This window comes from Salmo salar, chromosome 29, assembly GCF_965601325.2.
Source record: "Salmo salar chromosome 29, fSalSal1, whole genome shotgun sequence".
Taxonomy (NCBI): domain Eukaryota; kingdom Metazoa; phylum Chordata; class Actinopteri; order Salmoniformes; family Salmonidae; genus Salmo; species Salmo salar.
In genome coordinates, this window is record NC_138319.1 from 38,761,893 (window position 1) to 38,787,894 (window position 26,002).

Consider the following 26,002-nt stretch of genomic DNA (forward strand, 5'->3'; position numbering starts at 1 on the left):
TGCAGAATGCTGTGGTAGCCATGCTGGCTAAGTGTGCCTTGAATTCTAAATAAACCACAGATAGTGTCACCAGCAAAGCACCCCCACACCATCACACCACCTCCATGCTTCACGGTGGGAACCACACATGCGGAGCTCATCCGTTCACCTACTCTGCGTCTCACAAAGACACGGTGGTTGGAACAAAAAATCTCACATTTGGACTCATCAGACCAAAGGAAAGATTTCCACCAGTCTAATGTTCATTGCTCGTGTTTCTTGGCCAAAGCAATTCTCTTCTTATTGGTATCCATTAGTAGTGGTTTCTTTGCAGCAATTTGACCATGAAGGCCTGATTCATGCAGTCGAGATGTGTCTGTTATTTGAACTGTGAAACATTTATTTGGGTTGCTATTTCTGAGGCTGGTAACTCTAATAAACATGTCCTCTGCTGCAGAGGTAATTCTATGTCTTCCTTTCCTGTCACAGTCCTCATGAGAGCCAGTTTCATCCTAGCGCTTGATGTATTTTTGCACCTGCACTTGAAGAAACTCTTGAAGTTCTTGAAATTTTCCAGATTGACTGACCTTCATTTCTTAAAGTAATAATGTACTGTCATTTATCGTTGCTTATTTGAGCTGTTCTTGCCATAATATGGACTTGGTCTTTTTCCAAATAGGGCTATATTCTGTATACCCCCCTACCTTGTCACAACCCCAGAAGAGGACTGGCCACTCCACGGAGACTGGTTCATCTCTAGGTTTCTTCATCTTGTCAGATGTTTTAATACCTTGGGAGTATCCTAAAGCAACGATTCTCAGCTGGTGAGTCACGACCCAAATTTGGGTCAAGGAAGGTTTTGAATGGGTCTGGTGTGTCTGATGTGGCAAACCTCTTCAAAGTTAGGAGCATTTGTCACAAATTAAGTGGGAAACTGTCACCAAAGTCAGCCCAGAATGAAAGTTATTTCGAACATGACAGTACCTGTGTGTTTGTTTCGCTGTCCTGGTCCACCCAGGCCGCAGGTAAGGTCAAGGATAGCAGGGTTCGGTACACAAATCTGGTTCTCGGTAGGTCCAGGTCTAAACGCCAACAGGTAAGTCCAAAACAGTCCAGCTCGTACACGGTAAATCCAGCCAATGTAGATTGTCTCTTTCTCTATGGTTCATAGATCCTTCCCGCCCTCTCTCTCTGTTCCTGGTTTTTCTTGACCTTTTATCTGTGGGTCGGCTCCACCTTCTGAGGGTTCCCCTTGCTTCTGGGAATTGTAGTTTTGGCAGTCGGCCATTTTGTGATCTGTAGTTCTGATCGGGGTGGCCATTTTAGTGATCGGGCAGAGCCCGTTTATTAGTTCTGCCCTCACATATCTGCCATTTATCACTCGACCCCCTTCTTTGCCACACTGAGTTAAAAAATATATATATTATTTAAAAAATAAATAAATATGATTTCATGAGAAAAAAAAACTCTAAATACTTCAACTAGGTAGAAAGTGTGTAGAAATGTTAATTATCGTTCAAAATATATATAATTTGATCTCTTCAATCACAGTATTTTAAATACAGAGCTTTTAGCAGTTCTATTTTGGTTGATTTTGTGTCTCAAGCCAGTGAGTTTAATAACATTCTTCATCAAGAATATTGGAAACATTTAGATATTGACAATGAAAGAGGTGGGAATGCTGTTCCCTTGTCATATAATTGCAACATTTACTATCAATATAGCATTAAAAATATTTTTTTTGAGATGCGAATATTGGATTGCGAATGAGACAACCTGTTTTAATTTGGGTCGCAAGGCAAAACCAGTTGTGAACCACTGTCCTAAAGTCAGGCTGTCTCCACGTTTCCTAAAGCCAGGCAGTCTCCACGTATCCTAAAGCCAGGCTGTCTCCACGTATCCTAAAGAGAGGCTGTCTCCATGTATCCTAAAGCCAGGCTGTCTCCACGTTTCCTAAAGCCAGGCTGTCTCCACGTATCCTAAAGCCAGGCTGTCTCCACGTGCCAGGCTGTCTCCACGTATCCTAAAGCCAGGCTGTCTCCACGTGCCAGGCTGTCTCCACGTATCCTAAAGCCAGGCTGTCTCCACGTATCCTAAAGCCAGGCTGTCTCCACGTTTCCTAAAGCCAGGCTGTCTCCACGTGCCAGGCTGTCTCCACGTATCCTAAAGCCAAGCTGTCTCCACGTATCCTAAAGCCAGGCTGTCTCCACGTATCCTAAAGCCAGGCTGTCTCCACGTGCCAGGCTGTCTCCACGTATCCTAAAGAGAGGCTGTCTCCACGTATCCTAAAGCCAGGCTGTCTCCACGTATCTTAAAGCCAGGCTGTCTCTCCTATATATATATATATATATATATATATTGCTCAAAAAAATAAAGGGAACACTTAAACAACACATCCTAGATCTGAATGAAAGAAATAATGTTATTAAATACTTTTTTCTTTACATAGTTGAATGTGCTGACAACAAAATCACACAAAAATAATCAATGGAAATCCAATTGATCAACCCATGGAGGTCTGGATTTGGAGTCACACTCAAAATTAAAGTGGAAAACCACACTACAGGCTGATCCAACTTTGATGTAATGTCCTTAAAACAAGTCAAAATGAGGCTCAGTAGTGTGTGTGGCCTCCACGTGCCTGTATGACCTCCCTACAACGCCTGGGCATGCTCCTGATGAGGTGGCGGATGGTCTCCTGAGGGATCTCCTCCCAGACCTGGACTAAAGCATCCGCCAACTCCTGGACAGTCTGTGGTGCAACGTGGCGTTGGTGAATGGAGCGAGACATGATGTCCCAGATGTGCTCAATTGGATTCAGGTCTGGGGAACGGGCGGGCCTGTCCATAGCATCAATGCCTTCCTCTTGCAGGAACTGCTGACACACTCCAGCCACGTGAGGTCTAGCATTGTCTTGCATTAGTAGGAACCCAGGGCCAACCGCACCAGCATATGGTCTCACAAGGGGTCTGAGGATCTCATCTCGGTACCTAATGGCAGTCAGGCTACCTCGGGCTGTGCGGCCCCCCAAAGAAATGCCACCCCACACCATGACTGACCCACCGCCAAACCGGTCATGCTGGAGGATGTTGCAGGCAGCAGAACATTCTCCACGGCGTCTCCAGACTCTGTCACGTCTGTCACATGCTCAGTGTGAACCTGCTTTCATCTGTGAAGAGCGCAGGGCACAGTGGTGAATTTGCCAATCTTGGTGTTCTCTGGCAAATGCCAAACGTCCTGCACGGTGTTGGGCTGTAAGCACAACCCCCACCTGTGGACGTCGGGCCCTCATACCACCCTCATGGAGTCTGTTTCTGACCGTTTGAGCAGACACATGCACATTTGTGGCCTGCTGGAGGTCATTTTGCAGGGCTCTGGCAGTGCTTCTCCTGCTCCTCCTTGCACAAAGGCGGAGGTAGCGGTCCTGCTGCTGGGTTGTTGCCCTCCAACGGCCTCCTCCACGTCTCCTGATGTACTGGCCTGTCTCCTGGTAGCGCCTCCATGCTCTGGACACTACGCTGACAGACACAGCAAACCTTCTTGCCACAGCTCGCATTGATGTGCCATCCTGTATGAGCTGCACTACCTGAGCCACTTGTGTGGGTTGTAGACTCCGTCTCATGCTACCACTAGAGTGAAAGCACCGCCAGCATTCAAAAGTGACCAAAACATAAGCCAGGAAGCATAGGAACTGAGAAGTGGTCTGTGGTCCCCACCTGCAGAACCACTCCTTTATTGGGGGTGTCTTGCTAATTGCCTATAATTTCCACCTGTTGTCTATTCCATTTGCACAACAGCATGTGAAATTTATTGTCAATCAGTGTTGCTTCCTAAGTGGACAGTTTGATTTCACAGAAGTGTGATTGACTTGGAGTTACATTGTGTTGTTTAAGTGTTCCCTTTATTTTTTTGAGCAGTGGTGTATATATATATATATATATATATATATATATATATATATATATATATATAGCTCACAGATCACTGCACCTGTACATAGCCATCTATAAACAGCCCAATCAACTACCTCTTCCCCTACAGTATTTATTTATTTATTTTGCTCCTTTTTGCACCCCATTATTTCTATTTCTTCCACTACAAATCTACCATTCCAGTGTTTTACTTGCTATATTGCATTTACTTTGCCACCATGGCCTTTTTGCCTTTACCTCCCTTATCGCACCTCATTTGCTCACATTGTATATAGACTTATTGTTCTCCTGTATTATTGACTGTATGTTTGTTTTACTCCATGTGTAACTCTGTGTTGTTGTATGTTGTCGAACTGCTTTGCTTTATCTTGGCCAGGTCGCAGTTGTAAATGCCTACCTGGTTATTAAATAAAGGTGAAATAAAAAATAAATAAAAGATCCTAAAGCCAGGCTGTGTCCATACTGTATGTCACATAGCATGTATTACATATATCCATAAAACACCTCGGCACTATTCACCTCCCAGGAAGTGTAGAATAAATCGGCACCAGATAATTTCAGTACAGCTCGACTTTAGAACCCTCCCAAGGTATGAATACGTCCGACAAAGATTGATTCCAGTTTGAAATGTCCTCCTAAGTTTAAAACTTCAGTAAACTGATTCTAGATCAGTATCTGGAGCAACATTGTCCTAATCTGGTATAGTAATGCACATGTAAGGCTCTGACTTTTTGGAAGGTAAACTGATCCTAGATCAGTGCTTAGAGCAACATTGTCCTACTCCGGTATATTCATTTGCAATGTGATGTTAGGATTTTGGGAACGTAAGCTGATTCTAGATCAGTATCTGGAGCTGTTACAGTACCTGGTGGTACATCTGCATCACTTCCTTCCCCATGGAGTAGATGTTCATGACTAGCACCATCACCATGCAACTGGACAGGAAGGAGTTTTGCTGTGGGGCAAAGGTAAAAAATAAAAATAAAAAAAAAGGTTAGGGTTCGATTCAGATTGTGGATGTTGCTTCATCAAAAGGTAATGTATGTTCAACCAACAGATTGTGGATGTTGCTCCATCAAAAGGTAATGTATGTTCAACCAACAGATTGTGAATGTTGCTCCATCAAAAGGTAATGTATGTTCAACCAACAGATTGTGGATGTTGCTCCATCAAAAGGTAATGTATGTTCAACCAACAGATTGTGAATGTTGCTCCATCAAAAGGTAATGTATGTTCAACCAACAGATTGTGAATGTTGCTCCATCAAAAGGTAATGTATGTTCAACCAACAGATTGTGAATGTTGCTCCATCAAAAGGTAATGTATGTTCAACCAACAGATTGTGGATGTTGCTCCATCAAAAGGTAATGTATGTTCAACCAACAGATTGTGGATGTTGCTCCATCAAAAGGTAATGTATGTTCAACCAACAGATTGTGGATATTGCTCCATCAAAAGGTAATGTATGTTCAACCAACAGATTGTGGATGTTGCTCCATCAAAAGGTAATGTATGTTCAACCAACAGATTGTGGATGTTGCTCCATCAAAAGGTAATGTATGTTCAACCAACAGATTGTGAATGTTGCTCCATCAAAAGGTAATGTATGTTCAACCAACAGATTGTGGATGTTGCTCCATCAAAAGGTAATGTATGTTCAACCAACAGATTGTGGATATTGCTCCATCAAAAGGTAATGTATGTTCAACCAACAGATTGTGGATGTTGCTCCATCAAAAGGTAATGTATGTTCAACCAACAGATTGTGGATATTGCTCCATCAAAAGGTAATGTATGTTCAACCAACAGATTGTGGATGTTGCTCCATCAAAAGGTAATGTATGTTCAACCAACAGATTGTGGATATTGCTCCATCAAAAGGTAATGTATGTTCAACCAACAGATTGTGGATGTTGCTCCATCAAAAGGTAATGTATGTTCAACCAACAGATTGTGAATGGCATCGGATGGTGATACACTTAGCCAATACTTACTTGTATGCCTTTCTCTAACCCGAACCCTTACTGAAACTATACCTAACCCCATTTTCTTAACCTAACCTTTATCCCTAAACCTAACCTAACCTTCACCATAACCTTAATTAACCTAACCCATATCCCTAAACCTAACCTAACCTAACCTTCACCATAAACTTAACCTAACCCTGATCCCTAAACCTAACCTAACCTTCACCATAAACTTAACCTAACCCTTATCCCTAATCCTAACCTAACCTAACCTTCACCATAAACTTAACCTAACCCATATCCCTAAACCTAACCTAACCTTCACCATAAACTTAACCTAACCCTTATCCCTAAACCTAACCTAACCTTCACCATAAACTTAACCTAACCCTTATCCCTAAACCTAACCTAACCTTCACCATAAACTTAACCTAACCCTGATCCCTAAACCTAACCTAACCTTCACCATAAACTTAACCTAACCCATATCCCTAAACCTAATTAATTTCAACCTTTATGCCCTAAACCCTATGGCCCTTTGTTTCTGTTCTGCATGCTGAATGTACACTATCATACAAGATACAGTGTGGTCCAACATTTACCTTGTTAAAGATGAGAAAAAAAGACTAACAAATACATTAGACAAAATCTGAGCTATATTGTATGTTCAACATAATACAATTGCTCAGAGAAATGTTTGTTTAAAAAGTAATTAAAAAAAGAATATTCCAGCACCCTCCCTCTGTAATAGGATCCCCTGTTTACAGTATTCCAGCACCCTCCCTCTGTAATAGGATCCCCTGTTTACAGTATTCCAGCACCCTCCCTCTGTAATAGGATCCCCTGTTTACAGTATTCCAGCACCCTCCCTCTGTAATAGGATCCCCTGTTTACAATATTCCAGCACCCTCCCTCTGTAATAGGATCCTCTGTTTACAGTATTCCAGCACCCTCCCTCTGTAATAGGATCCCCTGTTTACAATATTCCAGCACCCTCCCTCTGTAATAGGATCCCCTGTTTACAGTATTCCAGCACCCTCCCTCTGTAATAGGATCCCCTGTTTACAGTATTCCAGCTCCCTCCCTCTGTAATAGGATCCCCTGTTTACAGTATTCCAGCACCCTCCCTCTGTAATAGGATCCCCTGTTTACAATATTCCAGCACCCTCCCTCTGTAATAGGATCCCCTGTTTACAATATTCCAGCACCACAGTAGGGTTGAGGTATGGCTATTTTGCTTCCACTGCTAATATCTGCAGAGCAGCACCCTCTGCAGAGCAGCACCCTCTGCAGAGCAGCACCCTCTGCAGAGCAGCACCCTCTGCAGAGCACCTTCCAGTACGAGGGTCATGATTCATTATTTCCAGTTCATAATGAAAGAGAGGTGTGATGAATCATTTTTAGTTCATCATTTAAAAAAAAAAGATTCATGATGAGTTTTAAAAAAGGCTTCAAAAAATGTATACTATGACATTTCCGACTTGATTTACCCCAATAAAAAATGTATCAACCCATACAAAAAAATACTACTATAGCCCAGAGAAACCCATTGAATAACACATTCATCAAGGCCAAAAAAGACAATCAAAAAATAATTCATAATAAACAATGTTTTTGTCATGTCCTGACCAGTAAAGGGGTCTATTTGTTATTGTAGTTTGGTCAGGACGTGGCAGAGGGTATTTGTTGTACATGTTTTTGGTTGTGTGTTTATATAGAGGGTTATTTTGTGTAGAGTGTTTCTGGGTTTAGTGGTGTATCTATGTAGAAAGGGTATTTGATTTAAGTGGTTCGGGGTTATTTAGATATGTATTTATGTAAGATGGGGTGTTTGATTTAGGTGTTCCGGGTTGTTAGGTATGTTCTTGTGTTTGTATTTCTAAGGGGCTGTTCTAGTGTTGTATTTCTGTGTTGGCCTGGTGTGACTCTCAATCAGGAACAGCTGTACATCGTTGTTGCTGATTGAGAGTCATACTTAGGTCGCCTGTTTTCACCTGTTAGTTTGTGGGAGATTGTGCTGTGTATAGCTTTGTGCCTTCCCGGCCTGTTATTCGGCGGTGTGTTGTTGTGTACGTATTTGTTTTGGGTTTTTCCTTCTTTGTCCGTAATAAAAGAAGATGAGTGTACATATTCCCGCTGCGTTTTGGTCTTTACCCTACGACACCCGTGACAGTTTTGAAGTGTCTGTCCTATATCTAGGACATACAATATGAGAAAGATCAGGAAATATATATTTTCCTTTTTTTTTTTTTTACACATTTTAAACCCTTTTTTTGGGGTAGGCACAAAACTACAATACTTCTTTTTATTTTTTAAAGACGGTACCAGTTACCTTCAGACGAGTCCTGTGACACTTGTTGGGGTCGTAAAGAAAAACCAGAGAACACCATCGTGTTCATCAGAGTCTCCCCTTTCCATAGATTAGTAATAGTTTTGTAGGTCAAACCATTTGGACGCTGGACACGTTTTCGTGAGGTGGATTGAGACGCATCAATTGCAAAATTAACTGATGTATCTCTCTAGCTTAATAATATATTATATATAGATAAATAATGATAGATAGATAGATATATAGATAGATAATGTTGTTACACATCATGAAATATATATTGAGGGGAAAAAAAATTAGACAGTAGCCTAGAATTAGCAAAGTAGAATTCAATTGAATGAACATAACCTTTATTTCAATTGGATTAAAATATAAAGGCCTATAAATGTATTTCTATTTTGCAGTCATCTCGGGTTTTCATATGAAGAATAGTTTTAATTCTTCGCTTTTGTTTTTGCAACAATTGAAAAGACATTGGGGACTTCGTATTTGTAGTCAACTTTGTTCTGAGGTTATCGGCGGTCACAGAGAGACGCATAAACCTATTGATTATGTGTTTAGCCACGCCGAAAGGGTGCCTTCAGGAAGGATTCACAACCCTCGACTTTTACAAAGTTTTGTCTCAGCGGGTGTGAATATACTTATGTATATGAGATATTTCTGTATTTCAGGTTAATTTCTAAGAACATGTTTGCACTTTGTCATTATGGAGTATTGTGTTTTAGATGGGTGAGAATAGTTCAGGCTGTAACACAACAAAATGTGGAAAAAGTCGAGGGTTGTGAATACTTTCTGAAGGCTCGGTAGGTAGCTGTTCTACGAGTTGTCGTAGGAAGTCAGTACATAACAAGCGTTTTCAAGTGTAACTTTAGTAACAATGGGTTTGGGAAACAGCTCGGCTACTAAAGATATCATAATATGGTTCTAGCTATGATCTTAATGCCAACAGGGCTCTGGGAAACGAGGCCCTGGCCAACAAGGCTCTGGGAAACGAGGCCCTGGCCAACAAGGCTCTGGGAAACGAGGCCCTGGCCAATAAGGCTCTGGGAAACGAGGCCCTGGGAAACGAGGCCCTGGCCAATAAGGCCCTGGGAAACGAGGCCCTGGGAAACGAGGCCCTGGCCAATAAGGCCCTGGGAAACGAGGCCCTGGCCAACAAGGCTCTGGGAAACGAGGCTCTGGGAAACGAGGCCCTGGCCAATAAGGACCTGGCCAACAAGGCTCTGGGAAATGAGGACCTGGCCAACAAGGCTCTGGGAAACGAGGCCCTGGGAAATGAGGCCCTGGGAAATGAGGCCCTGGGAAACGAGGCCCTGGGAAATGAGGCCCTGGGAAATGAGGCCCTGGGAAACGAGGCCCTGGCCAACAAGGCTCTGGGAAACGAGGCCCTGGGAAATGAGGCCCTGGGAAACGAGGCCCTGGCCAACAAGGCTCTGGGAAATGAGGCCCTGGCCAACAAGGCTCTGGGAAATGAGGACCTGGCCAACAAGGCTCTGGGAAACGAGGCCCTGGGAAATGAGGCCCTGGGAAATGAGGCCCTGGGAAACGAGGCCCTGGCCAACAAGGCTCTGGGAAACGAGGCCCTGGGAAACGAGGCCCTGGCCAACAAGGCTCTGGGAAACGAGGCCCTGGCCAATAAGGACCTGGCCAACAAGGCTCTGGGAAATGAGGACCTGGCCAACAAGGCTCTGGGAAACGAGGCCCTGGGAAATGAGGCCCTGGGAAATGAGGCCCTGGGAAACGAGGCCCTGGCCAACAAGGCTCTGGGAAACGAGGCCCTGGGAAACGAGGCCCTGGCCAACAAGGCTCTGGGAAACGAGGCCCTGGCCAATAAGGACCTGCCAACAAGGCTCTGGGAAACGAGGACCTGGGAAACGAGGCTCTGGCCAATAAGGACCTGGCCAACGAGGCTCTGGGAAACGAGGCCCTGGCCAACAAGGACCTGGGAAATGAGGCCCTGGCCAATAAGGACCTGGCCAACAGGCTCTGGGAAACGAGGCTCTGGGAAACGAGGCCCTGGCCAATAAGGCCACATTAATAATAGTTTTCTCCTCCTACTGGACCGGGGAGTGAGGAGTGAACACATTATCTCTGCCATGACATCACCTAGAGTGTATCCCAAATAGTACCCTATTCCCTTTACAGTGCACTACTTTAGACCAGAGCCCTATGCCACCCTATATAGTGCACTACTTTAGACCAGAGCCCTATGGAACCCTATTCCCTATATAGTACACTACTTTAGACCAGGGCCCTATGGCACCCTATTCCCTATGTAGTGCACTACTTTAGACCAGGCCCCTATGGGCCCTATATGGGAAGCTGGTGCCATTTGGGAGGTAGCCCCTTATAGTGTGTCCTGTGAGAGCTCTGGGTGTCATGCCTCTTCTACCTAGAGACAGTTGTCATGTGTTTTATGAATTGACTCAATAACCTGCAACCTTGACTATGTTGGCACCTGTCTTTCTATAGCAGTGTTTCTCAAACTCGGCCCTCAGAACCTTAAGGTGCAAACGTTTATTTTGATGTATTTTTTTGTTGTTGTTGCCCTGGCACTACACAGCATAATGAAATATTCAACGCTGATGATGATGTTGATGATTTGAATCCCCCAGGACAGAGAGGGAAATGGTGTTCTATAGTAGTGTGTTGTTCATATGCTACCGAATGAAAAATCCCCCTTCATGAAACTGTTTGCCCACTAAACCTGTACATCCTAACAGTCATATGTTATTTTTATTCCATCTTGTGTTATTCACTAGCCTAACGCCCCCCCCCCCCCCCTCAAACCTGCCGTTTGATAGCCATGCAGCAGGTATTAGCGTACAGTATTATACCTCTCTGAAGGAAATGGGCACCATGGTGACAGCCGTGGTGTTGTCAGGGCCGGTGTAGTCCAGGCTGGGTCTCAGGCTCACTATGAGGTGGGTGAGAGGAAGCAGACCCAGCAGGTATACAAACAGGTTCAGAAGGTGAGCAACGCTCCCGTAGGCCACCCTGGAGTTAGGAAATAGAAGAATCGATGAACAGAAAAAAACCTGCCCACTGCAAAATAGAGTGTAAAATAACCTCCATCACTCTGAAACAGGGAAAGAAAATTCAGGTATTTTTTTTGCAAATTTTTAGAAAGTTTCAGGAAATTTTGCAACTGTACTATAATTTCTGACCACTTCATAGAAGACAGTACTATAATCACTGACCACTTCATAGAAGAATTGTAATATATTCATATAGACCTTGGTTAAAAGTAGTGCACTATGTAGGGAATAGGCTACCATTTAGGATGCATCCTAAAGCACTGTGAATACTAACCACTTCATCTCCAGGTATTTCTTGCAGACGGGGTGTGTAAGGAGCTCTATGCGGTTGTAGTTCACCATCGCCTCAGAGAGAGAGAGAGAACAACAGGTTGTAGTTCACCATCGCCTCAGAGAGAGAGAGAGAGAGAACAACAGGTTGTAGTTCACCATCGCCTCAGAGAGAGAGAGAGAACAACAGGTTGTAGTTCACCATCGCCTCAGAGAGAGAGAGAACAACAGGTTGTAGTTCACCATCGCCTCAGAGAGAGAGAGAACAACAGGTTGTAGTTCACCATCGCCTCAGAGAGAGAGAGAACAACAGGTTGTAGTTCACCATCGCCTCAGAGAGAGAGAACAACAGGTTGTAGTTCACCATCGCCTCAGAGAGAGAGAACAACAGGTTGTAGTTCACCATCGCCTCAGAGAGAGAGAACAACAGGTTGTAGTTCACCATCGCCTCAGAGAGAGAGAACAACAGGTTGTAGTTCACCATCGCCTCAGAGAGAGAGAACAACAGGTTGTAGTTCACCATCGCCTCAGAGAGAGAGAACAACAGGTTGTAGTTCACCATCGCCTCAGAGAGAGAGAGAACAACAGGTTGTAGTTCACCATCGCCTCAGAGAGAGAGAACAACAGGTTGTAGTTCACCATCGCCTCAGAGAGAGAGAGAGAGAACAACAGGTTGTAGTTCACCATCGCCTCAGAGAGACAGAGAGAACAACAGGTTGTAGTTCACCATCGCCTCAGAGAGAGAGAACAACAGGTTGTAGTTCACCATCGCCTCAGAGAGAGAGAACAACAGGTTGTAGTTCACCATCGCCTCAGAGAGAGAGAGAGAACAACAGGTTGTAGTTCACCATCGCCTCGGAGAGAGAGAGAACAACAGGTTGTAGTTCACCATCGCCTCAGAGAGAGAGAACAACAGGTTGTAGTTCACCATCGCCTCAGAGAGAGAGAACAACAGGTTGTAGTTCACCATCGCCTCAGAGAGAGAGAGAGAGAACAACAGGTTGTAGTTCACCATCGCCTCAGAGAGAGAGAGAGAGAACAACAGATTGTAGTTCACCATCGCCTCAGAGAGAGAGAACAACAGGTTGTAGTTCACCATCGCCTCAGAGAGAGAGAGAGAACAACAGGTTGTAGTTCACCATCGCCTCAGAGAGACAGAGAGAACAACAGGTTGTAGTTCACCATCGCCTCAGAGAGACAGAGAGAACAACAGGTTGTAGTTCACCATCGCCTCAGAGAGAGAGAGAACAACAGGTTGTAGTTCACCATCGCCTCGAGAGAGAGAGAACAACAGGTTGTAGTTCACCATCGCCTCAGAGAGAGAGAGAGAACAACAGGTTGTGGTTCACCATCGCCTCAGAGAGAGAGAGAACAACAGGTTGTAGTTCACCATCGCCTCAGAGAGAGAGAACAACAGGTTGTAGTTCACCATCGCCTCAGAGAGAGAGAACAACAGGTTGTAGTTCACCATCGCCTCAGAGAGAGAGAGAGAACAACAGGTTGTAGTTCACCATCGCCTCAGAGAGAGAGAACAACAGGTTGTAGTTCACCATCGCCTCAGAGAGAGAGAACAACAGGTTGTAGTTCACCATCGCCTCAGAGAGAGAGAACAACAGGTTGTAGTTCACCGCCCAGAACCCTGGTGGCCTTGATGCCCAGAACCCTGGTGGTCTTGATGCCCAGAACCCTGGTGGTCTTGATGCCCAGAACCCTGGTGGTCTTGATGCCCAGAACCCTGGTGGTCTTGATGCCCAGAACCCTGGTGATCTTGATGCCCAGAACCCTGGTGATCTTGATGCCCAGAACCCTGGTGGTCTTGATGCCCAGAACCCTGGTGGTCTTGATGCCCAGAACCCTGGTGGTCTTGATGCCCAGAACCCTGGTGATCTTGATGCCCAGGACCCTGGTGATCTTGATGCCCAGAACCCTGGTGGTCTGGATGCCCAGAACCCTGGTGGTCTTGATGCCCAGAACCCTGGTGGTCTTGATGCCCAGAACACTGGTGGTCTTAATGCCCAGAACCCTGGTGGTCTTGATGCCCAGAACCCTGGTGGTCTTGATGCCCAGAACCCTGGTGGTCTTAATGCCCAGAACCCTGGTGATCTTAATGCCCAGAACCCTGGTGGTCTTAATGCCCAGAACCCTGGTGATCTTGATGCCCAGAACCCTGGTGATCTTGATGCCCAGAACCCTGGTGATCTTGATGCCCAGAACCCTGGTGATCTTGATGCCCAGCACCCTGGTGATCTTGATACTTCCAACCGTTAATGGATCTTTAATACCCAAACGTTTCATTTTCAGTAGACCTTCAACAGACTGTTTATAGATCTGTCTGTCACAGGGATCCACATTCTGTAACAGCGCAGCCTTGCTCTTACAGTAGATCAACAATAGAAAGCTAAGGAGAGAGTATTGTACTTGTATTGGAATTACTTACATTCAGAGCGGCGAGGGGTTGGACCTTCAGGCTTTTGTTAGTCTTTGCGTGTTTCTTTAGTGCTATCGGTGCCTGAAGCCACTGGAAATTGTACTCAATCTACACAATAGAAAGAAAAACAACATGTATAATTGTATGAAGAAGAGAGAGCAAATAAGTCAATCCTTTTCTATAAGTATACAGTTTTAAGTGTGTATGGTAGTGTAAGGATGATGATTAAAAAAATGGAAACCAGTCAGGGACACTAAGACTTCACGTTTCACAATTAAAGTCACACTGTAGAATTTACACACACATGATAGTCAGGACTGTTGTCATCATCCTCTGACTCTCTGATGCAGCGGTCCAGTAGGTGCTGAGCAGGTTACAGGGAGATAACAGGGAACATTGTCATCTGGTTAATCACTGTTGGTTAGCTTTGCAAAATTACATTAACTTTCCTTAATAAATTCCCAATTTTTCTAGAAATCCTGGTTGGAGGATTCTGGATTTCCTACTTATTCACTCATGATTTTGGGAAACCTTCAACTGGGATTTCATGAAAAACAGCGAATTTTAGGAAAGTTACTGGTATTTTGCAACGCTGCACACTTTTCCTACAGATTTGTTTAAAAAGTCAATGCCCAAGCCTACAACAAAGATGACTACATACAGTAGGCATATATACCGTTTACACCGTTTCATTGCTGCATGTTGCCATCATTTCACAATAATATACTGTATTGGAATTGTTCAGGTGTGTGAGGTCAAACCTTGCAAGACTCTGGCAGCAAGTCAACCAGGTCCAACACTGGACAACGTTGGCCAGCACCAAGTTTGAACGTCATCAGGGTGTCACTACATCTGCAATAAACAAACAAACAAATTATACATGGACACAGCACTGTGCTTATCTGGAAGGATCCAAGAACATTCACAAGTCTTTGAAAGTATCCAGACTACAGGGCTCAGAGTTGTTCCTGTCCTGATGACCTGACCTAGTCATGGCACAAAAGGGTTAGGGACCGACTGGACTTGGGTTGTAAAATTCCAGTAACTTTCCCCAAATCTGTAGGTGTTCCAGAAATGTTGGTTGGAGGACTATAGATTACCTGCTTACTCCCTCCTAACTCCAGGAAACTGCTAACCTGTCACTGTCGATGATGACCTGAACTAACGTTCTGGAATATTCCAACCAGGAACCAAAACCTAGGGGATTTGGGCAATTTTGCAACCCTCAGCCCACATGACTGATCAAACCTGTCACTGTCGATGATGGCATTGACCACATCCTTCCTCCTGTGTTGCAGTGCTTCGTGGAAGAAGGAGGCGTGGCGCTTGTTGAGGCTGATCTCCGCCCCTCTCTGTAGCAGCAGTCTCACTGCAGCTACTTGGCCCTCCCTGGCTGCCACGTGCAGCGCTGTGCTCTGATCAGAACAACAACACAAGATTTGTGAATTCACATCGTCACCTAATCAACACATCTCGAGGAACGTTTAATGATTAATTCATTCAGTGAGGAGTCTCTGCAGAATAAAAGCATTTCAAAATAAATAATCTTACTTCCAACAGGGGTGATGATTGCTGTTAGAATGTCTAGCTAGGCTAAATATCTTTTTTTTTTTTTTTTTTTTTTTTACATATGGCAGCTAAAAATGTAATTGTGTATACAAAACTGATATGTCCTGAACTTAGCGAAAGACAGAATGAAACGTAAAGGCTGTCTGAAACATAAAGGTTGTCTGAATGAAACGTAAAGGTTGCCTGAATGAAACGTAAAGGTTGTCTGAATGAAACGTAAAGGTGGTCTGATTGAAATGTAATGGTGGTCTGAATGAAACATAAAGGATGTCTGAATGAAACGTAAAGGTTGTCTGAATGAAACGTAAAGGTGGTCTGATTGAAATGTAATGGTGGTCTGAATGAAACATAAAGGATGTCTGAATGAAACGTAAAGGTTGTCTGAATGAAACATAAAGGTAGTCTGAATGAAACGTAAAGGTTGTGTCATGATGCTAGCCCTTTCAGTGATTCGGCTAGAAGAAATGTGAACAACCCCCCCTCTCCTGTTAGGAGGGAACAGGTCAGATTTATGACTTTAAAACCACATCATAAATTCCTTGCAGAGACTCTTGTCTCCCTGACCATGCAGTATGGGAGAGAGAGGGTCACAGTAGAACAAAGGAACTCTCCCGCCAAATACTCCTACCTCCCCAAATTGGAGAATTAAACATTATTCCTAATTTAGAGAATGTGGAAACGGCCACATTACCCCAACTCTGTTTACACAGGTTCCTCAGTTACGAGGCTTGCATCTGAATGTTGGATAAAATGTTTGACAAAGTATAAGAATACCTTTGAAAAGATAACAATGTGATTTAGTCTTCTAAAATGAAAAGTGTTTGTTTTATGGTAACTTGTGCCCAGTCAGTCATCACGCCCAAGTGAACAGGCATTGGTTGGAAATGAAAAACCAACCTCTTTTCCACTCTAGAATAAAAGTCCCCGTGACAAAATGTCACCTCAGTTCCAAATACCGCGAGGACATATCCTCACGTTTAAAAAGTTTAATTTCAACTCTACCGGCCAGAAAACATGAGAGCTTGCTCCACACGTGAAATGGTTTGAACTCTGAACTATTGATCTCTCAAGAAGAAGTGAGTCCTAGATTACAGCCTAATAGACTGCAGCTGGAAAGGTAGCAAATCTAGTAAGAACATTGACCGACACAGATGAACATCTCACTCCACGACGACCCGGAAGAGTCTACAAAGCAGAATGGCGACCTCGACTGGGAAAACCAGAGCCTCATATCACCAGCTCCATCGTAAATACTGATTACATTTCTTTATCCGAACGAGCGATTATAAAAGTACATATGCGTTCATATTTATGCGAGAATAGATTCCCATGTCCAATAGAGACCCATGTTCCTTTTTATTCCTCTGTCCCCCCCTTTCCTCTCTGAATTTATCTTGCTATAACCAAACTGTTTTTGTTTAGCGACTAGGGATGGTATTTACAGTGTAATGTTATTATGTATTGTATAATCTGTAATTGTTTAATTAGTTAGTAAATAAATAATTGAGACAATTGGTGTATGGATGATTCATAGTAAAGGCTGGGTTCGTGCAGATTACCAATCATTTTACTTTAAGAGTGGATTTGGGAGGTAGCCGCTCTATATGAAGTAACTCTTCCGTGGTGCCCCAGGTTATTAACGAGTTGAATGTTGTATGGTTTAATTCAATCACTTAATTAATCAAACGTTAGGTAATCGATTTGATAAAATAGCTTGTCATCACATTAAAGGAGTCAGAGACACGACAGTAGTCTGAATGAAACAAAGGTTGTCCGAACCCCATCCTCATCCAGCTTGTCCAGTAGTTTGATGTTGTTGGCCAGGACGATCTTCATGGTCTGTGTGTACCCTTCTGCCGCCGCATGGTGTAAACAGGTCCACCCTTTGTAATCACTAAGGAAGAGAGAGACGAGACAGAATACACCAGTGACAATAACACACCAGGGGTTCAGCTACATTTCCCAGAAATCTCAGTTGAAGAATCCCGGATTACCTATTTATTCCCTCCTGATTCTAGTAATATTCCATCCGGGATTTCAGAATAACAAGGGGCTTTTGGGAAATTTACAGAAATGTTGGTGATCCTACTCCTACGCCAATATTTACAGATTGATCTGTTGCAAACCTTTAATGACAAAATCTGTGCCACTGTCTTCCTCACTGTGAACAGCCTAGTCATGTACAGACGTGTCAGTGCCTCACTGTGAACAGCCTAGTCATGTACAGGCGTGTCAGTGCCTCACTGTGAACAGCCTAGTCATGTACAGGCGTGTCAGTGCCTCACTGTGAACAGCCTAGTCATGTACAGACGTGTCAGTGCCTCACTGTGAACAGCCTAGTCATGTACAGACGTGTCAGTGCCTCACTGTGAACAGCCTAGTCATGTACAGGCGTGTCAGTGCCTCACTGTGAACAGCCTAGTCATGTACAGGCGTGTCAGTGCCTCACTGTGAACAGCCTAGTCATGTACAGGCGTGTCAGTGCCTCACTGTGAACAGCCTAGTCATGTACAGGCGTGTCAGTGCCTCACTGTGAACAGCCTAGTCATGTACAGACGTGTCAGTGCCTCACTGTGAACAGCCTAGTCATGTACAGGCGTGTCAGTGCCTCACTGTGAACAGCCTAGTCATGTACAGGCGTGTCAGTGCCTCACTGTGAACAGCCTAGTCATGTACAGGCGTGTCAGTGCCTCACTGTGAACAGCCTAGTCATGTACAGACGTGTCAGTGCCTCACTGTGAACAGCCTAGTCATGTACAGGCGTGTCAGTGCCTCACTGTGAACAGCCTAGTCATGTACAGGCGTGTCAGTGCCTCACTGTGAACAGCCTAGTCATGTACAGACGTGTCAGTGCCTCACTGTGAACAGCCTAGTCATGTACAGGCGTGTCAGTGCCTCACTGTGAACAGCCTAGTCATGTACAGGCGTGTCAGTGCCTCACTGTGAACAGCCTAGTCATGTACAGGCGTGTCAGTGCCTCACTGTGAACAGCCTAGTCATGTACAGGCGTGTCAGTGCCTCACTGTGAACAGCCTAGTCATGTACAGGCGTGTCAGTGCCTCACTGTGAACAGCCTAGTCATGTACAGGCGTGTCAGTGCCTCACTGTGAACAGCCTAGTCATGTACAGGCGTGTCAGTGCTAGTACCTGTGAAAGAGAGCTCCTTTACGAAGCAGCAGCTCCACCACTTTGGTGTGTCCCCCTCCAGAGGCCAGGTGTAGGGGAGTCAAGCCTCTCTCATCCCCCTCGTTCAGCAGGCGGGAGTCTGTGATGGTCTCCAACAGACGCTGGCAGGTGTTAATACGACCATATCTGATGAGAGGAGAGTTAGAGGTTTACCTGGTGTTAATACGACCATATCTGATGAGAGGAGAGTTAGAGGTTTACCTGGTGTTAATACGACCATATCTGATGAGAGGAGAGTTAGAGGTTTACCTGGTGTTAATATGAACATATCTGATGAGAGGAGAGTTAGAGGTTTACCTGGTGTTAATATGAACATATCTGATGAGAGGAGAGTTAGAGGTGTGTGTGTGTGGGATGAGGGGGAGGAGGGGGATGAGGGGGGTGAGGGGGATGAGGGGGGGTAAGGGGTTAGAGGGGGATGAGGGGGTGAGGGGGAGGAGAGGGAGGAGGGGGAGGGGGATGAAGGGGAGGAGGGGGGTGAGGAGGGGGATGAGGGGGATGAGGGGGAGGGGCTGAGGGGGAGGAGGGGGGTGAGGGGGATGAAGGGGAGGAGGGGGGTGAGGGGAGGAGGGGGGTGAGGAGGGGGATGAGGGGGATGAGGGGGAGGGGGGTGAGGGGGAGGAGGGGGGTGAGGGGGATGAGTGGGAAGAGTGGGATGAGTGGGATGAGGGGGATGAGGGGGTGAGGGGGAGGAGAGGGAGGAGGGTGAGGGGGGTGAGGGGGATGAAGGGGAGGAGGGGGGTGAGGGGAGGAGGGGGGTGAGGAGGGGGATGAGGGGGATGAGGGTGAGGGGGATGAGTGGGAAGAGTGGGATGAGGGGGATGAAATAATATACAGTACTAGTCAAAAGTCTGGACACACCTACTTATTCCAGGGTTTTTCTTTATTTTTTATTATTTTCTACATTGTAGAATAATAGTGAAGACATCAAAACTATAAAATATCACATATGGAATCATGTAGTAACCAAAAAAACGTGTTAAACAAATGAAAATATATTTTATATTTGAGATTCTTCAAAGTAGCCACACTTTGCCTTGATGACAGGTTGTCACTAGTTACTACAGCCACAAAGTAAAAATTAGCTATATCGTGAAAATTCATGAAAATGAAATGTTGCTTTTTGGTCTTCATTTTTGGGTCAGGGTTAGGCATAACATTAGCAGTGTGGTTAAGGTTATGGTTAGAGTTAGGTTTGAAATCTGATTTGAAGATAATAAATCGTAGAAATAGGCAAGGTTTAGCCATTTGTGGCTGTGGTAACTAGTCTTTGTCTGCATGTCTGTCTGTCTCCTTAAACCTTATATGTCATGAAAACCAAGACTTAGGCTATAGTGCCGTACAGCGCATTCAGATAGTACTCACACACCTTTACTTTTACCGCAATTTGTTCAAATTTTTCAAAGTCAAATCAAATTGTATTGGTCACGTACACATATTTAGCAGATGTTGTGGGTGTAGCTAAATGCTTGTGTTCCTAACTCCAACAGTGCAGTAGTATCTAACAATTCACAACAATACACACAAAACTAAAAGTTAAAGAATGGAATAAAGACATATATAACTAGTAGAATGAGCAATGTTGGAGTGGCATTGACTAAAATACAGTAGAATAGAATACATTATATACATATGAGATGAGTAAAGCAGTATCTAAACACTTTTTTTATTTTACCTAGGCAAGTCAGTTAAGAACAAATTCTTATTTACAATGACGGCCGAGGAACAGTGGGTAAACTGCCTTGTTCAGGGGAAGAAGGACAGATTTTTACCTTGTCAGCTTGGGGATTCGATCTTGCAACCTTGCGGTTACTATTCCAATGCTCTAACCACTAGGCTACCTGCCGCCCCAATTAAAGTGACTAGTGTTCCATTATTAAAGTGGCCAGTGATTCCAACTCTATGTTTAAAGGGTAGAGGTCTATAAGGTACAGGGTTGTAACCGGGTGTCAAGGATTCTAGGAGTGGTGGTTGGAGTCAGGCGCAGAGAGCAGAGGTAAAGTATATCGTCTTTATTTTCTCCGGCACAAAACGGTCACGCCAAAACAGGAGGGCGCGTAATAATAATGACCAACCCAAAGCACAGGGCAAAACGGTCCGGAGAGAAAAAATAAGACGTCAGCCAGCACATCCAAAATGCAAACAGCGAAATAAAATATATTCCCACGGCACAAAAAGCAAGGGGCGCAGCCCGGTAAATCTTCTGACTAAACCTGTCAGTAAAAATGTATCAATCACGCACCACCGTCCTGAGTGGACAATCAACAATCCCGCACAACACCCCAACTGAAAACACACACTAAATAAGGCCCCACTAATGACAGACACAAAACAGGTGCGGAACAGACAGACAAAACCAAAAGACACAGAACCAACGATCGGTGGCAGCTAATAGGCCGGCGACGACGACCGCCGAGCGCCGCCCGACCGAGGAGGGGCGCCACTTTCGTTGGATCCTGTGACACCGGGTGTCAGCCGGCTAGTGATGGCTTTGATGTATTGTTGTCTCTTCCTTCTTGCCCTTTGTGCTGTTGTCTGTGCCCAATAATGTTTGTACCATGTTTTATGCTGCTACAATATTGTGTTGCTACCATGTTGTTGTCATGTTGTGTTGCTGCCATGCTATGTTGTTGTCTTAGGTCTCTCATTATGTAGTGTTGTGGTGTCTCTCTTGTTGTGATGTCCTATATTTATATATATATATATATTTTATTTTTTTTTTATCCCGGACCCCTGTCCCCGCAGGTGTCACGTCCTGACCATAGTAAGATGTTATTTTCTATGGTAGAGTAGGTCAGGGCGTGACAGGGGGGTGTTTTGTGTTTTTTCTATGTTTTGTATATCTATGTTTAGATTCTAGTTTCTCTATTTCTATGTTTTTGGGGGGGGGATGATCTCCAATTAGAGGCAGCTGGTCTTCGTTGTCTCTAATTGGAGATCATACTTAAGTAGGGTTTTTTTCCACCTGTGTTTGTGGGTAGTTGTCTTCTGTTTAGTTTATGTACCTGACAGAACTGTGCGCTTTCGTTTTCTCGTTATTTTTTTCTTTAGTGTTCTGAGTTTAAATAAATATTCATCATGAGCAATCAACACGCTGCGCTTTGATCCCCTCTCTACGACAGCCGTTACAGCAGGAGGCCTTCTTCCTTTTGGTCGGCCGTCATTATAAATAACAATTTGTTCTTATTAACTGACTTGCCTAGTTAAATAAAGGTTCAAATAAAAGATGGCTAAGTACTCTCTACTAGCAAAGGCTATTGTTGTGTCTGACCCTTACAGTTGGTGGCACCAGCCCATGATTTGGTCTGACTGAAATTATGATTAATCATCTGATAAAGTCATTAAAAGTGCTTTATTAAGAAGTAAATAATAAATAGATTACTGAGGTATATCAAGAAATACGATTTTTTTCATCTAACATGTCCAAGCAGGAATGAACGATTCAAGATATTTTGACGAGCAAACTAATCCAGTGATTGTCATGCATTTTGGGTTAACAATTAGACTATAGTTGTTATATTTTACTGTCAAAATAGGACTCCAGAATTTTCACGTTTTTTTTTTGTTTTGTTCAATAGAGATGAATTACATAGATCTGTATGTGCACTAACTAATATAATTGTCAGATTAACTTGAGTGTTCAAGAAAAATCAAAACATTAATTAGGTCGCTAACTAAATATATAATACCCACGTATATAGGTGTAACCGGTGTGAGATGGCTAGCTAGTTAGCAGTGGCATTTCAATCGGTGATGTCACTCGCTCTGAGACCTTGAAGTTGTTGGTTCCCTTTGCTCTGAGTGATAGGTAACTGTCACGTCTTGACCAGTAAAAAGGGGTTAATTGTCATTGTAGTTTGGTCAGGGCGTGGCAGGGGGTGTTTGTTTTGTGTGGTTCGGGGTTTTTTGGTTTATGTTCTATATTTTCTATTTATATGTGTTTATCTAGCTTTTCTATTTCTATGTTAGTTTTTCAATGACCTCCAATTAGAGGCAACTGGTTGTAGTTGTCTCTAATTGGAGGCCATATTTAAGTGTGTTCGTTTTTCACTTGTGTTTTGTGGGTGGTTGTTCCTAGTATAGTCTGTGCGCCTTACTGGACTGTTTTCGACGTTTGTTTTGTTTAAGTGTCGTCTCTTTAATAAAGTAAAGAAGAGGATCAATATACCCGCTGCATTTTGGTCCACTCCTTACGACACCTGTGACAGTAACAATGCATGGAGGGTGACTGTTGTTGATGTGTGCAGAGGGTCCTGGTTCAAGCCCAGGTTGAGATGATAGAAACAATACTGTTACGTAGGCACCCTTTCTATTTTTTCACTATCCATGATCTTGGCTGTCTAACGGAGGCCAGGAGTCAGAGCTGATCTCTTTGCAGCGTTTGACTTTGAATGTGAGTTTGCATGACCTCAGCTCAGCCTATCAGAAAACCGGGCCGGACAATCTTGATAGGGCGGCCAGGCCGTTGGCCACTGATCAGCCAAAGGCTTCGTATAGATTAGTATGACAGTGAAATTGCTATAAAAAAAAAAATCTTTACAAAGAAAAACTGAAGAGCCCCATGCATGGACTGCCAGCCATGTCACCTTTTTATATTGCTTTTTTTAATATATAAAACTATATTTTTGTGTCAATATCGACCAGCCCACCCAACAAAAAAATAGTCCAGCCCATCTGGCATTTGCCAGAATTGCCAGATGGCCAATCTGCCCCTTCTGCCCACAAATTCTGAGACACTGTCTAGGCTACTTAAAACAAATCGAAAATACAGTAGGGTACATACAGTAGTAGAAAAGATACTTCAAAGTAAAATATCAACTGTCTTGATGTGCCTTCCAATTCGTCTATAGGCTATAAATTGCACTGTATCACATACAGCCTAATAGAGATTCACATTATCATTTGTTGTATGGCTACTTTGGGAATATGAACCCGACAGAAAAGGTGACAACCGGTATAACCAATGTCACAAAAATGACTCACCTTTTAGCCAGGTACAATTCTATGGCAAAGAATCCTTCAGAACTAACCTGAGGGGTATCCTACAAATCAGGTTTGGGGACTTAGCTAGGTAACTTTGGTCAACTCTGAGTTCAACTCAGGACAACCAGTCATACGAATGTGGCTCACCTTTTAGTCAGGTAAATCTATATGAATCCTTAGGAACTAACCTGCTCCTCATTGCGTCATCATTCCATTCATTTGAGGAAGAAGACTGATTAAATATTTAATTAATCAAATGTTATTTTGTTTGAATTTTTTTGAATTTTATGATAATACCTATCACATTACTTAGTAATGATGCATTTGAAATTTCACGCACAGAATTTTTTTTGTATGACAAATCAAAGTATTATTATAAAATTATTTTATCGATAGGAGTGGAGAAAAAAAGCTGCTCGTGCATTAATAAGCACATAACGATAAGTAATAAAAAAATAAAGATGGCATTTCTAAGAGCAAACTTGCAGATAACTTTTCTTTCATTTTTATTTCGGCACAAATGAAAATGTGTCACAGACTCGCCCATGGATTGATGTTTCAGCGTTGTCCCAGTGAAGAGTTTGGTGTTCGACTAGCCACGTGTGACATGCACGAGCAGTTACAAGCCTGGCTAAAGTTAGCGGTAGGCGGACGAGAAATATCTACCGTCATAGTACTGTAGGCCTACGGATGAAGCCTGAGTTGGAATGTGAAGCTAAATGAAGCTGGCCCTTTTTAGACAACCCTGAGAAGATCTAGCTTGCTTCGTAGGATTCCCCTCTGCTAAATGGCTAACTCCATTTATCCTGAACGAAGTGTCTGAGCCGCAAGATGAGGACCGATGAAATCAGAAATCACCCTCCCTCTTGCAAAAGATTGAGTCATCATCACTGGTGTAAAGTACTTTAAGTAAAAAATACTTTAAAGTACTTAAGTTGTTTTTTGGGGGTATCTACTTTACTTTACTATTTATATTTTTGACAACCTTTACTTCACCACATTCCTAAAGAAAATCCTGTACTTTTGACTCCATATATTTTCCCTGACAACCTATAGTACTCATTGCATTTTGAATGCTTAGCAGGACAGGAAAAATGTCCAATTCATGCACTTATCAAGAGAACACAAGGTCATCTCTACTGCATCTGGTCTGGCGGACTCACTAAACACAAATGCATATTTTGCATAATAATGTTTGAGAATTGGAGTGAAAATGAAAACGTGGCACTGAAACATCAAACCCCCATGGTTTGATGTTTCAGCACTGTCTCGGCAATGCATCCACCACTTCGCCTAACAACACTCACTGGGCAGCGAAGTGCAGGGCTGACTTCTTGTCCTTGGACTTGCTCTCCAGAGAGACCTGTAGAACCAGGATGTTTTTGACAGATTCGTGGATGCCCAGTCTGCACGCGTAGTGGAGCGGAGTACAGCCCTCGTTGTCTTCAGTACTCAAAAGATCCAACATACTGCTGTGCTGTAGGGGGCAGGACACACACACGTAAGTAAACAGATATGTACACACACGGCACACACACACACTACAACCCTGACTTCCTGAAAGCAGATAGACAGACAGACTGTCCCACCCAAAAGGTCAACTACATTTACATTTTTAGTCATTTTAGCAGACGCTCTTATCCAGAGCGACTTACAGTAGTGAATGCATACATTTCATACATTTTCATACATTTCATACATTTTTTCTCCGTACTAAAGTCCTTTAAGTCTGATTCAATCTGTCTCGGCCAGTTCTGTAGATAAAGTAGGCAACAGCAGAAGGCTGAGGCATTTGGCAAACCTCTAAATGGTTTTAATAAACTATCACAGAGAGTAATCCAACTTCATTTGATACTAGAAACAGACTAAGGACAAATGGTTCATGGCGATAGAGAGAACATTTAATTATCTTTAACAGTAGGCAGTGTATATTCAGCTGGCAGAAAAGGATTGGCAGCAGAAGGCATTATGCTTCCCATTCTTCTCTGCAGATCCTCTCAAGCTCTATCAGGTTGGGGGGGAAGAAAAAACAGTTTGTGAACCCTTTGGAATTACCTGGATTTCTGCATTGATTACTCATAAAATGTGGTCTGATCTTCGTCTAAGTCACAATAATAGACAAACACAATCTGACTAAACTAATAACACACAAACAGTTGTACTTTTCAAATTTGTATTGAAGACATTGAGTAATCATTCACAGTGCAGGCTGGAAAAAGTAAGTGAACCTCTGTGTTAACGACTTCTCCAAAAGCTATTTGAAGTCAGGTGTTTCAATTAAGGAGATGAGATTGGAGGCGTGGGTTGCACAGGTGCCCTGC

General features: G+C 43.6%; 1 protein-coding gene across 1 annotated transcript in view; it reads right to left on the reverse strand.

Moving 5' to 3' along the window:
* LOC106590663 (transient receptor potential cation channel subfamily A member 1) overlaps positions 1-26,002 on the reverse strand; it is an 85,929-nt gene that overhangs the window by 11,546 nt on the left and 48,381 nt on the right. Inside the window, exons 12-21 of the mRNA XM_045710959.2 lie at positions 24,989-25,158; positions 18,660-18,824; positions 17,292-17,406; positions 15,192-15,358; positions 14,705-14,795; positions 14,248-14,307; positions 13,953-14,051; positions 11,520-11,590; positions 11,045-11,204; positions 4,777-4,866 (exon numbers count right to left, since the gene is read on the reverse strand). Of these exons, the coding sequence (XP_045566915.1) occupies positions 4,777-4,866; positions 11,045-11,204; positions 11,520-11,590; positions 13,953-14,051; positions 14,248-14,307; positions 14,705-14,795; positions 15,192-15,358; positions 17,292-17,406; positions 18,660-18,824; positions 24,989-25,158 (1,188 nt within the window). The remainder of the gene's footprint in view (positions 1-4,776; positions 4,867-11,044; positions 11,205-11,519; positions 11,591-13,952; positions 14,052-14,247; positions 14,308-14,704; positions 14,796-15,191; positions 15,359-17,291; positions 17,407-18,659; positions 18,825-24,988; positions 25,159-26,002) is intronic.